The sequence below is a fragment of the Belonocnema kinseyi genome, chromosome 4 (assembly GCF_010883055.1).
Source record: "Belonocnema kinseyi isolate 2016_QV_RU_SX_M_011 chromosome 4, B_treatae_v1, whole genome shotgun sequence".
Classification (NCBI taxonomy): Eukaryota; Metazoa; Arthropoda; class Insecta; order Hymenoptera; family Cynipidae; genus Belonocnema; species Belonocnema kinseyi.
The window spans coordinates 52132508-52150634 of record NC_046660.1 but is presented as its reverse complement, the minus strand read 5'-3'; the positions used below and the strand labels follow the sequence as shown (position 1 = coordinate 52150634).

Here is an 18127-nt window from a genome sequence, read left to right as displayed (position 1 = left end):
TTTTTCTCAAAACTGCTCTTTTCGTAGATATTCTTCATAAAAACGTTGAGAGAACGAATTATAGAGGACTAAATTTTGCGTAAAGAAATATTGTAGCTTATATATGTGACTAGTTCTGACCATGAAACTTTGACGCTTTCCATTCAGAAGGCTCCGTATGTACTGAAAAATGTACTGCGACCGTATTTGAGTATTTTTCTGGCATACACGCATTTTTAATTCATTACAAATTCAGTTTTTTCTCCTTGTTTGTTAAAAAACAATCAATTCTTTAAATAATACGCTTCACTCTATCAATTTTATGCATATTTAATATATTTACTTTTTGAAAAATACTTCCAGAATATCTGTTCTCAGAATTAAAAAAAAAAACAAGAAATTAACTGGTTTAACATTGCTTATTTATTATTCATACATTTTATTAAAGGGATTAGTTTATAACGTTGTATTATTTTATGTTACGAGTGTCGAAAATTGATAACATAATCATCACAGAGGTAACAATTATTGTTAATTGTTGGTAATAAAAGAATATGCAAAAAAATTAATAACTTAATAACGTAATAAGTGAGAAAGAAGCTATTTAAATAATTTAATAATTGATTGACTGATTAAATACACTCTACCGCCGGATTTATTATGTACATTATTATTCATTTAATTTATTCAAATATTCTTTTATTATCAACAATTAACAATAATTGTTTCCTCTTGTATAATTTGATTGATCAATTTTAAACAATTTTAACATACAATAATACAACGATATAAAACTAACCCCTTTAATAATATTTTGTATAAATAATAAACAAGCAATGTAAGACCAGTTATTATGTTGTTTTTTCATTTAATTCCAACAAGAGATATTCTGGAATTGATTTTAATAAAGTAAATATATTAAATATGCACACAATTTACAAAGTAAAGCGCATTATTTAAACAATTAATTCTTTTTTAACAAAACGGTCGCAGTTCATTTTCCAGTACATACAAAACTTCCGAATGAAGAAGGGCAACGTTTCAAGGTCATAACTAGTAACCGATATAAGCTAAACAGACTTTTTTTTATTTTACGCAAAATTTAGTCCTCTATTCTTTGTTTTCTTGACGTTTTTCTGTGGGATATGTTTGAAACGAGCAGTTAAAAAAAAATTCTTTGATTAAAAATAGCTCGAAATAGCAACAAAATTATGTTTTCTTTCGAGAGTCATAATTCTTAATCTATGAAGACTAGAAGATTATATTTTTTTATATTCACGTACAATGTTCAGCCCTACAACTTTTTATCTTGCACCACTTACGTAGCTTTACCGAGAAGATAAGTATTTTCTTTTTGACTGAACATGAGTGTTTTGTCCTGAAAAATAAGTCAAAAGTGTTCAAATTTGTGAGGCCATAGCTGATAACCTATTGGGACTTGGTCTTTGTATTTTTTTAGTATTACTCGAAATTGCGTCTACTTTAATTAAAGTTTTGAACATTTTTGTGTAAATTTAACAGGTTCCAAGGTACAGGTAAAAAATTCAGAATTGGATTTTTTGCCTCTTTTTTTTAATCCGGGTTATCTGGAAGACCATAACTCGGAACCTATTGAAGAAAAGATGTTTTTTTTGCTTTAAATTTTTTCAGAATTTCCTCTAGTTTAACTTTCGTGTTGAACATATTGCTTTACACCTCAATGGGGTAAGTTAGTCTACGCAAACAAGATTTTTGGAACTTTTCTCAAAAATATCTCCGAGAAGCACAGATGTCATTTCTATAAAATTTGGGATTTTAATCAAGACCTCTTTATAAACCGTTTTAGCAAAAAATTCACATTACCTACTTAAGACGACGAAAAGTCCTTTTCTTTTACGATATGCCTGGCGCCTATTTTGATTAATTTCATAAACATCATATCGTTCACGACTAACCTACGACTTTCAATCAAAAGTATTAAAACTCCTATCTGTCTAAAAAATAATTTTGTATCACCAGAAGTGGATAATTTTGATCTGAAGTGCATAATCAGAATAATGTGCACCGGTCTGATTTTCCGGGATTTGCTGTGTTAATATTAATTTTAAATAATGTTCAGAAATAAATTAAAGTGCAAAGTCAGGATAAAGAAACTAGAATTGCAGTGACAATCAGTAGCTTCTATTCAGACTGAAAATGCTTGCAACAATTACACCAAGGAGGCAGCATGAAGTGTCATGATTTACCTCAAAGAATAGCAAGCAAAGTACAATTGTAACACTACTTATGTGTCACAAAATGCAAGGACTAGGATGTAGTTACTGCCTGGAATAATGGATGTTTCACCTCGTTATGGAATCGCGGGTGAAATCACATGAATGGGACATTGCGTGGGTAGCTGACGTGCGTCAATAGCAATTATCTAAATTGAACATCGAAATTCTCGTTGGGTTAACCAGCCAAGATTTTCCTGGAGACACGTATATTATGCGATTGTAGTAATAAATGTCCACTGCAACATTGTACGTCAATGAAGTTATTCACATGGTTATTTATTTGGCTAAGGATAGCTGGACAGCCAGACGGACGAATATTAAAAGTACAGAATAAAGCTGGCCGGATGCCAAAGATAATTTTTCTATTTGTCCAGCCAGCACGGCTGGACGTAGGATCTGACGTTGTGGACTACACCGGAAACAAATTCGCTATTACTTGTTATTTTGAGCATTATGGTGAATGCTCAAACATAAGATATATTTTGAACTATAATTTTTTGTAAGCAATTCAAGTATGAAAGTACAATTTTTGGACCCATTTCAAATTGAACAAAAAAAATTTAACACTTCACCTTAGTGTTCAACCAATCAGGCTTTGAACAATAATGTAAGAAAAACTAGTACAAGGTGTATAACAGTGCAAACCAAAAAGTGGAAACAGAGATCTGAAAAAATTACATCACTTATGTTCATTGTTGTTCATTCTACCACAATAAATATAAATAATTTCGTTTTGTCTCAGTTATCTCCAGAATTCTCATAAGGTAATATATAGCGCCAACAACCTTTTGTAGACTATAAATTGAAGAGGATACATATCAGTATCGAAAAACGTCGAAAAACAAAATCAATAAATAAACGCATATACCGATAGAAGCCACTAATCGATATTTATTTATGAAAAAATAAAATTATGTGAATTTTTTTGTATGATGCACTAAGAAAAATATTTGTTTGAATCAAACAAATTATTTCTTTAATATGGGGTGAAACAAATGCCTGTTTGATTCAAATATATTTTTTGTTTTTCCTTGTTTGTTTGGTTCAAATGGATTTTTGATCTGTTTAAATAAATGTCTTTTTTAAATAAAGCAAAGTTCTTGTTTACATTGAATATATATTTTCTCAATTAATTATAGATTTTGTTAAGGTGAAGTAAATCTTTTTTACACTTAACCTCAGAATTGAGCATTTCTTATCAAAATAATGGGTAAGCTTAATAATATGTTCATTGTTAACTATAATTATCGTTGTATATGCCAAAGCAGAAACACTTCTTTAATCCGAATGCTTGATTCTGGTAAGTTTTTAACTCTGTGCTCCTTATTTATGAATTAAATAATCATAAATGACAATTATGATAAATTAACTAGAGTTAGGCAATTGAATGAAATATATCACAATATGTCACGATGTTTGTCGCCACTAAGCTCCGAAACTAGTTAACTGATTTTGATGAAATTTTGTATACTGTGTGTAATTTGGTCCAACTTAAAGCATAGGATACTTTTTATCTCGATTAATCACCTCAACATTTTTTTATTGCAAATTAAATGTTTATTATAGGACAAAAATTCATAATTATTTGTCAGTTCCATAACTTTCTAACAGATGGCGGTGTAAGTTAGTTTATGGACCGACACAACAACGTTTTACCTTATCTAGATTCGGTAAGCAACCAATAAATGGCGCTATGCTTTAATTACTTAATGCCGCACTCTTTTTCACGTCACATGTATGATATTAATACAACATATTATAACCAAGCCGCTGCAACGCGTATCCGGGTCTGCTAGTATGTATATAGTAAGTGTTCCTGATTTTTAATATACAACGATAATTATAATAGAAAAAAAAACGTGATAGATTTCATAAATCATCTTTATACCAAAAGGAGGTTAGTACTGAAAAAGACTCACATCCGAAATTTTCAATTATGTCCATGGTAAAAAACCCAAAATTCAAGTAGATCCTAAACTAGCGATTTTGCCTCCTTTTTCAATTAATTTATGATTTTAAAGTAAATCAGAACCTTAAGAGTTATACAACACTGAAAATAGACCAATAAAATCAAATCAATTACAGGATCCATTAATTTAGATTTTAGGTTAGTTACTTAGGAACCGCCGGAAGCGCCTAAGCACAACAAGCGGCAGTTTGTAATACTAATTTTTATTGTATTTTTCCTTTGAATCAAATAAATATTTTTATGAAATGGAATAAAAAGATTTTAAACAAATGGATAGTTTAATAAAAGTCAATTTTTGGTTTAAATCAAACAAATTGTACGAAACAAATTATTTGTTTCAATCAATCAGGCAAATATCTTCAATTTCTTAAAATTAAATGAACATTTTTTTAATTAAAACAAAAAATTTGTTTAATGGAATTATATGAATTGAAACAAATTTTGTTGTTTGATTCGAACAAACCTTTTTCAGAGTGTGGTATCAATGACAATCAGGTGTACATCAGGGTGATTCTTATTTATACTTGGTGGATTTTTTTTCGAATTTCTCTGCTGACATCCCCCAGTTTTGTTTAAATGTGAAAAAACATCTCCAAATTTGAGAAAAATCGGTTCATATTTAGGGTTAGCGCAAAAACATCAAATTTCCCTTTGATTTACCATGGGAAAAGTGAGATTTTTTAAATCTAATTTTTAAACGCGATAATATGCTACAAACAATTTCGTGTTCCATTATATTGTTTAGAATTCGTCAGAAAATAAGAATTAATTATAAATAATGAGTTTGAATAATCTTAAGCCACTCTTATGGGTCCCCAAAGAAAATCCTAAAAGTGACAAATTTGAATTGCACGCATCATCAATCGGCAACTTAAGGATACTCAGTCATTTAAGAAATAATAATTACTTGTTTGAACAATAATAATTAGTTTAAATATTTGTTTTTTTTCAGTTAACTCGAGGAAGGAACATATTTTTCAGACTTTATGAGTTATTTAATTAATTTAAACAATAACATGATTTGTTTAAATAATTTCACAATTATTTAAATAATAAGTATTTGTTCATGTATATATTTCAGCTGAAAAAAGGAGCAGAATCATTTTATCTCACTAAATTTTCGACAAATTTGAATATTTTAATGTACTAACTTGTTTACAATGAAAATCATAAACATTTAAACAAATATAAATATTTTAACCATTTTTAATGTATATATTTTATTTTGTCTATTTTTGGAAATATTGAAATATTTTTTGTTCTACTTTGCTTTTTAAGAATATTTCTAAATGTTTAAGCAAATTAAAATTGCTTAAAAATTATTTTTTTATTGATTTGATATGTTTTATTATTAGAGAGGATAAAATTCGTCCCTACAAAACAAGCAGCTAAGTCATAAGAAATAAATCCCTGGAAAAATAAAAACACGCATTTTTTCCTCACTTACGATAACATACACATAAAATCAAGTAATAAGAAAAAATTAACAATTTAAATTTTTTTAACATTTAAGAGTATTCTTTAAAAGCAAATTAGAAAATAAAACGTAAATTTTGTAAAAAATAGCAAAAATAAAATGTGTAAACTAAAAAATTGTTTAATACATTTCAGTTTGTTTAAATAGCTACGAGTATTCATCAAAACCCCAATTAGTGCATAAAAATATTGAAATTGGTCAAAAATGTAATGAGATAAAATGCTTCTCCTAATTTTTGGTAGGTACAATATACAGTAGAGCAATACGTATTATTTAAATAATTGTAAAATTATTCAAACAAATTATTTTATTGTTTTCATTCATTAAATAATTCATAAAGTCTAGAAAATATGTTGATTTCGGGAGTAACAACTTCAAATATCCTGCTCTACAATATTGAATGAATTATCAATATTATTATTGTAAATTAATATATAATTAGTTCTTAGATTATTTATAAACAGGGGGTTAACATACGGGGTAAAAATATTTTGAATAAAAATATGTAAATAAACGGAAATTATTTTTATATTAACATTCATCATTGAATTCCTCCATTTTATTAAATAATTATAAGAAGACATACATGAATGATTCAATTAATCAAAATTGATGGATTTAATCAGTGAATGTTGCGGTTTATATTAGTAAAAATGACTGATCAAATCAATCCGAAATTAGTAATTTAAACAGTCAAAGTTACAGTCTAGATCAGTTAAAAAGACGGATTACTTCAGTCAAACTGACTGCTCAAATCAGTCATAATGACTGATTCAGTCAATCGCCTGAATTGACTAATTCAAAAAGTAATTTTTTACCGATTTGTCACTCGTTAAATCCACACTGTTTGAATCAGTTAAAATTGACAGGAAATCAGTCATTTTTGACTAATTCATATTTATTGTGCATGCCCGCGTGAAAAAAGTTTGCATGGCTCAAGCATGGCAAGACACTTGGAAATATCTGGCTAAAGCATGTGTCACGGCTGAATGGCAGCATGGCGCAAGCCTTGATCCTGTCCGTTTCCCATGCTTAGGACACGCTAACCACAAATGAATATTCTTAAGAACGTGTAAGTGTCAGAGAAAATGAGCTTGCATTAAAAATGAAAATCTTAGGTTTGCCAAAAACCGACACGTCTCTGAATGGTAAGTTTACTAACCGGGTGCACTGGGTCGCACATCAGGTAGTTTAGCACGTATTCTACGAGGACTTTAAAAAAAATTTAATTGTGCCAATTGCCAAAATAACTACCATTATTGAGTCGACGATCCGGATGCACCAGATTGAGCACCAGGTAGTATAATACGTATTCTACGTGAACTTTTTACAAATTTAAATTTTGTGAATGATGAAAACAATTCCAAATCGCAAGTTGACGACCCGGGTGCACCAAGTCGCACCCCAAATATCTTAGCACGTATTCCACGAGAACTTTTTCAAAATTTAGATTGTTTCAGTAGCCAAAATAACTCAAAATTGTGAGTCAACGATCCGGGTGCACCAGGTCGAGCACAAGATAGTTTAATACTATTCTACGAGAACTTTTTACAAATTTAAATTTTGTGAATGTTGAAAACAATTCCAAATGGCGAGTACGACCCGGGTGCGCGAGGTCGCAGCTCAGGTATCTTAGCACGTATTCTCCAAGAACTTTTTCAACATTTAGATTGTTTCAGTAGCCAAAATAACTCAAAATTGTGAGTCAACGATCCGGGTGCACCAGGTCGAGCACAAGATAGTTTAATACTATTCTACGAGAACTTTTTACAAATTTAAATTTTGTGAATGATAAAAACAATTCCAAATGGTGAGTAACGACCCAGGTGCACCAGGTCACGCCCCAGGTCGACTCTAATTTTGAGTCATTTCGGCTATTGGAATAATCTTACTTTTGAAAAGTATCTCGTAGAATACGTGCTCAACTACCTGAGGTGCGACCTGGTTCACCCAGGTCGCCGACTCACCATTTGTAATTGTTTTCATTATTTACCAAATTTAACTTTTTTTAAAGTTTTCGCAGAATACGTATTATACTACCTGATGCTCGATCTAGTGCACCCGGATCGTCATCTCACAATTTTTAGTAATTTTGGCTGTTTAAACAATCTTCATTTAGAAAAAATTCTCGTAGAATACGTGCTAAGCTACCTAGTGCGCGGCTAAATTCACACGGATCAACGACTTACTAATGGTAGTTATTTTGGCAATTGGCACAATTTAAATTCATAAAAAGTTCTCGTAGAATATATGCTACAGTACCTGGTGCGCGACCCGGTGCACCCGGATAGCGAATTTACCATTTAGGGACGTGTCGGCTATTGGCAAACCGGATATTTTTATTTTTCACTCAGGCTAATTTTCTCTGACACTCACATGTTCTTAAGAATATTCATGTGTGTTTAACGAGTCCTAAAAGTATGGGAAACGGACAGGAGCGTGGTTTGCGCCATGCTGCTACTTAGCTGTAAACCATGCTTCAGCCAGATATTTCCAAGTGTCTTGCCATGCTTGAGCCATGCAAACTTTTTTCACGCGGGTGTTAAATCGATGGGAAACCTCATGGTTTTTGCGCAACCCCTAAATATTAAACGATTTTTCTCAAATTTGAAAAAAAATTTGCATTAGAGCAACACTGAGGGATGATAGCAGAGAAATTCAAAAAGTGAAGAATAAGGGCTACTAGTAATATTATGTAAGGTGTTGAGGGCAGATGGCGCTGAGTGTATTTCCAGCCTGTTTTATATGACAAGCATACACTGTTAAAATGTTTAGAATTATACAACACTTCTATATAATTGCAAACATGGTATTGGAATGAGAAAATTGCAATACATGTATTGTAAGCGTTTTAAATCGTGAAGTCACAGTCCAACAGTCCAATACATATATTAGAACATTTGCAAGACAAAAATTATGCATTAAGAATTAATGGAATTCAATGAATTTGCGAATCTGATGCACGAGATGTTCACGAAAATCGAAAAATTCATGGAATAGAAGAAATTTGATGAATTCATGGAATTGAGGAATTAAAGGAATTTACTAAATTCAAAGAATTAAGGGAATTGGCGGGATTTATGGAATTAAAGGAATTCACCAAATTCATGAATTCATAAAAATTCATTCAATTAATGGAATTCAAGAAATTCATAAAAATCAAGGAATTTATAGTAATCAAAGGAATTCAATGAAATTATGGAATTCACTGAAGTCTTGGTATTAACGGAATTCATCGGGTTTATGGAATCTACAGAATTCAAAAAATTAACAGAATTCATAGGATCCCTGTAATTGATGGAATTTACGGAATTCACGCAATTGATGGAATTTAAGGAATACGTGGTATTAAAGGAATTTATGGAATTTCAGAAATTCACGAAATTTGTGAAATTCACGGAATTCAAAGAATTTACGGAATCCATATAAGATCATGAATTTCATGAATTCCTTGAATTTCGCGAATTTGATGAAAACCTTGAATTGCTTGAATTTCAGAAATTCCTAAAATTCGGTGAGTTCCGTGAATTCCGTAAATTTCTTGAGTCTGTCAATTCCCAGAATCCTATGAGTTCTTAAGGTTCCGTGAATTCCTTGAATTCATAAATACCGTATATTCAGTGAATTAAATTAATTGCGTGAATTCCGTGAATTCAATGCATTTCTGTAATTTCTTCAATTTCCATACATTTTTTAATTCCATGAATCCCAAAATTTCTGTGAATTCCGTGTATTCCATTAATGATTTAAATGTCGTGAATTGCTTGAATTCTGTGAATTACATGAATTCCGCGAAATTCATAAAATCCATAAATTGCAGGTGTTACATGAATTCCGTGAATTCCACGAAATCTTTCAATTCCTTGAATTCTTTGGAGTCCATGAATATGCGCGTTATGTACTATATATTAACGAACATTTGGTCTCCGTCAGAAGTTTTTTTTGTCTGGAAAAAATTTTTTTAAGAATTTATTTACAATTTTTTAAAATTTTTTGCTTCAACAAGTGTTGAAATACCCAGTCGCAAGTATGATGAAGAAGTCTTACTGGCCACTGGACTTGTGTTATAAAATTCCAATGCATGTGAGGTACCATATTAATTCCAGCATTTGGAAACTACAACAATATATATTTTAGTGTCACCCTACGTACCAGAAATAAACTTTTAATACATGTAGTGGAAATTTTCGACATCAATTTTTAACAGCGTAGGCAAGATAAGTGAAAAGTCAACTTGATTAATATTTTTCGCAATAACATTCGCTTTTATGTATAAAAAATTAAAGTGTACACATTTCTAAGTACTGATACTTTAAAAGCTTGCACTAAAAATAACCAAAGTAGGTGGAATGTGATGTATTACCTGCGAATATAAATATTAGTTTATTACAGCTGTTCCAAAACATTGAATTTCTTTTATGTGCCAGAAGGTAAAAAAATGTAGAAGCCTGACAAAAATCGATCCTAAGAGAAAATTTTGTTGTAAAAACCGTACATGGCATAAGCGGAAAACTTTTTTTTATACAAGTTATTTTATAGGTCTAAAAAACTTTTGAGAGGATAGAGTCAGTTTTCTGGAAACGGTAATAAGTCTAAATAGAAAATATTTCTATTTAAAATAATAAACTGTTATTTAATTTTTTATTAATAATATTATTGTTCTTTATACAATAATTGGTAATTAATGAATGTTTCCATGATTTTGTTTGAATAATTTGTGAGATATGAAATAATCTAAGTGGTACTGCGCGGTAACACTTAAGGATTAATAAATTAAAATAATTGTTAAATTTAAAATAATAAATTAAGAAGGTATCATTTATACATTTCATAATACGCAAAAGCGATGCCTGTTTTTCATCAAAAAATTACGTAGAAGTATAAATACTCTCATAAGTACTATGCAAATATTTTAGTGAAAAATATGGAACATTTTATGTTTAACCAAATCGGTATTTTTATTTTTAGACATTTTTCGTAGAATTATTATGAAAAATTAATTAAAAACTACACATTTAAATGAAAAGTATGAAAGATTTCATCTTAATCTGAAATAATATCTTTTTCAAACAAATTTATTAAAATATACAAAGTTCAATAAGAATGATGTATTGTAATAAAAAATATGAAACATTTTATCTTAAACTGAAACAATATCTTTATATTTTTTAAATATTGAATGTTTGATTTGAAACTCCAACGATATCTTTATTAAAAATATCTTTCGTAGAAATAAAAAAAATTAACAAAACGCTGTATTTTAATAAACAATATCGAGCATTTTATCTTAAACTGAAACATTACTTTTGTTTCAAATAACTTTTTTGTAGAAATTTAAAAAAATTAAATAAAAACTATATATATAATAATGAAAAATATCGAACATTTTAGCTCAAAATGAAACGATATATCAATATTTTGTCAAATATTCCGTAGAAAAAAAATTAATCAAGCACTGTATTTTAATAAACAATATCAAACATTTTATTTATATTTAACATTTTCAAACAATAAATCTTTTAATTAATTAATTTTTTGTTACAATAGATCATTTGTTATTTTAGTGGAATTACTGCTTTTAATGAATTACTTATTCATGTCAACGTCTGACATTTTTCTTATTTTAATTTACTTTCATATTAAATTAATTCTTCACTCCAGTATAAAATTAGAATGTATGCGATTTAAGTTTCATTTCTAATTAAATTCTATACTTTATAACAATAACTTTTTTTATGAAATATAATAGCACAATATTGGTATTAAAATATGTAATCAGTTTTGTACAATTTTTTTAATAACTATATGTACTAAGAAAATATATTGTTTGTTTCACCATGATTTTTTCCAACCTTATTTTTTCTTAAATACTTTTTATAATTTTTATAGATAAATTTGGAATTCTATATTAAAATTTGGTATAGTTATGAGTTTGATTTCGTGTCTTGGGTTGAAAAATACTTTAAATTCATTTTCTCCAAGTTGCGATTGAAACCGAATCCATTTCAAATCAGGCAGCGCCCTCCACTTAAAATCACAGAATCTCTTGAGGGCGAAGTCTGTTTTTTTAGAGGAAAGTAGGCGATACGTATTTCTTCGATTTGCAAACAGAATTTTTGTCTTAAAAGTTATGCCTATTTTTTATCTTGTGTTTTGTTTCTCAGGAACTCCAATTTTTTATCTTTAAACCTCTGTAACTTTCGGCATAATTGAGATATTTATTATTTTCTTTTTTATTCTGATAGCGTTCATCGTCTTTTTTCAAAATCTACCCAAAAATTAAAAAATGTTTTGAAATTAACAAAAAGGTTCTTCTGAAGAAATTGCAAACCGATTTTCACAAAAAACCTACCTTTAAATATTTGGTCAATTTTTTTAACTTGTACTGTGGCAATCAAGATATCTTGTAAGTTTTGTTCTTGCTAAATAATTTTCGCAGTCAGGAGAATTATTTTTTTTGTTACAAACAAATTTTCTACTTTTTCTTGGAAACAATGATAGATATGAAAGAAAGTTGAGATAAAAGTTTGCACGTCTTAAGAAGTTCTATGAAAAACGTCTCTTGTTCTTCTGCGATATTTGTCATAGTTTACAAAAAATTCAAAAACTACATTTATAGGGGAAACAAATTCTCCAGGCCTTAAAAATGAGTTATCCCGCATGGAACTTCTTAGATGCCTCTCTTTTAATAGTAGAAACTTGAAAAAATATTTAGAAACATAAAAAAGTTTTGGTTCTTTTGAAATTATGCTTTTTTCATTTTTTCATAGTTTCAAAAAATTAATAAAAAAGATTTCCTTATTCACCCTACCTTTTTTATTTTTCCAACTATTTTTTTAAAGTTTCTACTACTAAAGTGAAGGCATCTTAGAAGCACCATGCAGGATGAATCATTTTTGTCGCCGAGAGAATTTTTGTCCTTAAAAATGTAGTTTTTGAATTTTGTTTTAAACTAAGACAAATATCGCAAAAGAAATAGAGACGTTTCTTATAGAAATTTTTTAGACGTGCAAACTTTTATGTTTAATTTCTTTTCGTGTTTATCATTGTTTCCAAGAAAAAGTAGAAAATCCTTTTGTGACAAAAAAATAATTCTCCTGGATGCAAAAATTATTTAGCAAGAATCAAATCTATTTTTAATTATTTTTTTCTCAGAAAAACCGCTGCCATTTCGTTAATTTTAAACCTTTTTAACAATTTTCGGTCAAATTTTGGAAGAAGACGATGAACGCTATTATAATACAAAAAAATAAATATCTAAATTATGACAAAGATTTTTAAAGAAAAGAATTCAGGTTGTTAAAAAAAACAAATGGCAAAATTCAAATACGCGTAACTTTGTAGAAAAAAAATTGATTTGCAAATCGGAAAAATAGGTATCGCCTTATTCCTCTAAAAAAACATATTTTGCCCTCGAGAGATTCTGCGATTTTAAGTGTAGGGCTCTACCTGATTTGAATGGGATTCGGTCACTTAGAAGATTACCATCTCAATAAAATTGCAACGTATTAAAAAAACCTAAAGTAAAAGATAAATGGCCGACATAATGCATGTGATTACATGGTTATCTTTCAAATTATCATTCCAGCTTTAATTTTTCTATTTAGTAATTTCACCACTTGTTCATGATTTATCAATATTATAACTTCAAGCGTTTTTCCAGTAACCTCCTACTTGTTTCTCCTATGCAAGATCTCGTGAACATGATTTAAAACAAAAATAAGGATAAATACTCATGTACAAGAGACAAATTTAAAAGACACTTTAGATAAGATCTTGTTTAGGAAGTACGAACTTACGTCGAAAATATTAATAACTTAATTAATAATGAGAAAATGAGGAAAGTAAAAAGGCAAAAATGATACAGGTACTGAAAGGACATCCTCTCTATTTAATTAATATGTGATATTTATGCTAATATGATATCAATGACTACTAAATGCTTTAATAAAGTTCATCTGTTCAGTTCCATTTTACAAGAAGAAGAATATGCATAAAAAGCTTACTTGCTCAAAAAGTTTCAATTCGTGTTCATCTTCCTGTTTTTCCGATTTCCGTGTAAGATGGTAATGAGAAGCGCCGATGTTCATACCACTTCTGTGTGAAATAAATCTGTCCCCGACAAGCCCCTGTTCATGTGCAGTGACTCTTTCTTCAACTATAAAATCATTATGGGGCATCAAGCCAGATGATAATACCTTTTCCCCGGAAGATTGTTCCTAAAGCAGAAAATTAAACGAAATAAAGCAGAAGCAACGTGAAATCGTAGCTGGTAAGAGAATTCGTAATATCAAAAATTATCCGAGAGGATGCATTCAAAATGAATATATAAGGATAAGGGTGGGTTGAAAAAAACAAAATTATGGAAATTGAAATAAGAGGAATCTAAAGATTCGTGTATTAAAAGCCCGTGCAGAAATCACCTGATTTCAAACGTATTACCGAGCTGGCCTTGATCGGGTTTCCTGATCTGCCCCTGAGCAGTAGAAATCTGTGGCCCATACTTGGGCCCGATCGGGCTAGATCGATTTCCTACTGAAACGCCATCTACATGCGCTCGTAGAACTAGTACTGCTTGTTGTTTCCTGATAGAGCAGTGAAATTTGAGTATTACTAATTTATAATATTCTATCAATTAATAAAAATGCATGAAGCGAGTACGCCACGTTTTTGGAGACACCAAGCACTAGCCAATATGCCACGAAATCTGCGTGAGGAAAAAAATGGAGAGGAGGAAAAAACTCTGCGGCTCATTGAAACCTAACCTCAAATAAATTGAAAATCAATTCAATTACTTCAGGCAAAATAAGTATATTCACAATGAGAAAAATAAAATTTCATTATATAGTGTAATTTATCAAGTACTTTTTTTACAACTATTATTATTAAAATAATTTGAGGTTTTTTAATTTAATGTAAAGTGGAATTTTAAAATCTATTAACAAAAAATGGATTGCAGTATCCGAAAAATTTAGATATTTTGCGAATACCGTAGAATATGCGATACAATGGAATGTGCACTTGGAACATTAATTCTGTATTATTGATAAATTAATTATAAAAGTATATTAAAGACAGCTTTTCATTAAATGAATTTCGGAATCAAGTAGTAGCATCAAGAGAGCTACTTACTCAACTGCGCATGCGTCGTACTCATCATCTAATTGGTTGCTATTCACGTGCGGTTTAAAATGCTAAAAAATGTTATTTTTATCGTTTATTATAAATAATGTCATTTAAACTAATAAAAATGTCCATAAGATCGAAATTGATGAATCCGAATGAGAAAACAAATTAACTATATACTGTAAGTAATATGTTAAATAACCAGAATTATTTTATTCAAAAATTTTTATTTTCTGTAAAAGTCTTTTTTCTATATAGCTTCTTAGCAAATTAAAAAAAAAGTAAAACAATTGATAGAAAATTGAATTTTTTTAAAGAAAAATTTTAATAAATCGGATATTATAGGTCATTTTCCGATAAATTTCGTTCTTCAAGTGATGACTGAAATCATTTTGAAAACATTAGAAAATTTGAAGATACAGGTAAACTTTTCGCCAAATATCATTTATCAGGATCGTATATATATCTATTTTTTTTAATTTGCCAAAAATTTTTATAGACAACAACATTTTATGCAAGAAAACATTTCTTTCTGACACCTGTTGTTTACGGACCCGTACTACTTTATCTTTTACTCAGAATACCTTTATCTTCATTAGAAATTCCAAATATTCAAATGATCGTCGAGAAGAGAGGAACATTTACTATTTTCTAGTCCACATAAATCAAATCTTCTTTCCCGAAATTCATTAATGGATTATAATGAGACTGATCGGGCATCGATCGGGAATCCCGACCTGGTCCCGGTGTGGGCGTGTGTTTCATCCGCGACATAGCCCCGAACGGGATTCCCGATCTGGCCCACTCTGGCCCCGATCGAGGCCAGATCAAAATTTCTGCAGGGGAATCTGAGAAAATAGTATTATAAATTAAGTATCGATTGGCGAATACTTTTATGTTGCACGTTAACAAAATGTGCTTTTAAAAATTCTTATTTTCATAGTATTGATTTTTTCATGCATTCCGATTTTTTAAACATTTTTGTAGGTCTTCAACGTTTTTTAATTTCTTATATGCTTAAACACAGTATGGACATTCAATTTTTTTTAAACTAAGTTTTGAGTTTTTATCAATATTTTTTTAATGCGTCTGAGGGCTCCTTACTGGAAAAAATACACATCTTACAATCATTTTAAAAAGTAAAAGAAATGTATTTCATTGAACTTGAACACAATTTAAGCAATGGAAAAAGAAGACATCCTTTTTTGATTGTTAAGACTTGCCCATTTGTTTCTACTATAGTTTTACCAGTACAAAGCTCTCACGAGTAAACACGATTTTTGTATAGCCAGGTGAAAAAACATAATTTGGATAAATACCAAAATGTCTCTTTGAACAAAAAACTTACTTTTTTCTTGTTAAATAGACTCAACAATTTTTTCTTGCTGAATTTCGATTAGTGAAGCACTTTTTTTTAAGTGCTCACACTGAAAATCTAACTTTCTTGGATTGGACTAAAACTTGGGCAGTGTAGTGCTATTAGATGCTAGATTATCTATGAATAATATATTAATTTTTTCGTAGATGTATTTTTTTATATTTCTGCAGGCCTCAAACCAATCCTCAAATTGTCATAAATTTTCTTATTAGGTGCCTAGAAACGTAGACATATCTAGGTTAAAAAGAATATTTAAAGTGACGTCATAAAGAATGATCTGAAAAAATAAAAAAATCAATTAACAAAATGACCTATGTTTGCACTTATGATTTTCGACACCAATTAATTGTTTCATAATGAATTTTTAACACTTAAAACGTTCTAGATACCTGCAAAAATTCTTTTACACTTCTATAGGTTTCAGGTTTTTTTTTGAAAGACGGGTTCCCTAAAATATATTCACCTTTGATGGGGCGCGAAACCAAAGCGCTTATAGATCACATTAAAATTATTTGTAATTCTTCAGAGTGCTAATACGCAACTTTTTCACATAATTTCATTTCCGCTTTCCCAAATTTCGTTCTGCCCACCCTAATATTTACTGTGTTCCTTACCCTCGTTTCTTTACAATTTTTTGGATGATGTTTGGATTTAAAAAATAAATTTAAGACAGTAGAGTAGTAGCGAATATTTTATTTAAAAAAAGAAGGATTTATTTCTTCAAATTCGACCATTTTTAAAAAAATGATAAAAAGCGAAAATAACCAAAAAAATACAAAAAATATTAATAAAATAATTATTCATATTATTTTTACAATTAATCTTACTTTTAGCGTGAGAACTAATTTCAAATATTAAGTTTAAATAATTTTTATAACAATAATGTGGAATTAAATGTGTCTTCGACCTAAAAATAAACGTTGAACGCTTTTTAATTAAAAGTTTTTAAAATAAAACATATTAGTAGAAGTTTTATCATTTCTAAATCAACGAAATTTAAATTGAGCAATTAAAATTGGTTTTAATTCACACTAAGGAATCACAATTTGAAAAATTTAATTTGGATAAAAATCAAAATCAAATGAATGTTAAAAATGAAACAAATTCAAAATTGATTTGTAAATGAAGATATTTCATTCATCAAGAATTGCAATGTTTAAACTTTTTCATTAACAATACCTTCCAAATTTTAATTATTTTAGGTATATTTAAGTCACTTAAGAATTTTTAATGTTCAAATTATTAATTATACCTAAACATTGTACCATTTTAATTTAAATTGCAAATATAAGCCTTATAAATAACAAAAAAATATAAATTGATATTTCAGCGTGAAAATTCAGAACTTTAAAGATGTAAAAACTCAGAATTATTAGAGAAATTATTTAATTACTGAGGTATGATTTTCAGTCCACTTTTTACTTTCAAATCATTTTAACAATTAATTTAGAATCAATTATTCTCATCATTAAAATTTGTCGATAAAATATTTTTAAATTTTTAATGATCTATCGAGCATTTTTTCTTAAATGTTAGATGGTAGTTTATCGGATTTTTGTTTTCTTTGCATAAATATTTTACGAATAAATAGGAGTAAAACTTATGCATTCTGCGTGTATGGGATTTACAAAATGTTGATCCAAATGTTTGCGATATTTGTTTGTACAGTGTTCCACTATTTATTTCAATTTTTACCTAAATTTAAAAGAATCCGATTTTTCAAATTCGGAAGAGGTATTTAATTTTTTCCAGTTTGACTTTTTTTTCGGGTTCGACCAATTTTTTCAAGTTCGATGCATTTTTTAATTTTTTCACAAAATAGATTGGGGATTATAAATTATGAAAACATGATAGATTTTGATTTTATTTTTGATTGTTTTTTTTTTCAAAGTTTTGATAGTATGTTGCCCGCCCTTTTCAATGTGTATAAGTATTTTTGTGAA

At 29.0% G+C, this 18127-nt stretch overlaps 1 protein-coding gene across 1 annotated transcript in view; it reads right to left on the bottom strand.

The window, feature by feature from the left end:
- The window catches only part of LOC117172053 (protein cortex-like), a 510305-nt gene that overhangs the window by 35567 nt on the left and 456611 nt on the right, over positions 1 to 18127 (bottom strand). Inside the window, exon 2 of the mRNA XM_033359792.1 lies at positions 13687 to 13899. Within this exon, the coding sequence (XP_033215683.1) occupies positions 13687 to 13899 (213 nt within the window). The remainder of the gene's footprint in view (positions 1 to 13686; positions 13900 to 18127) is intronic.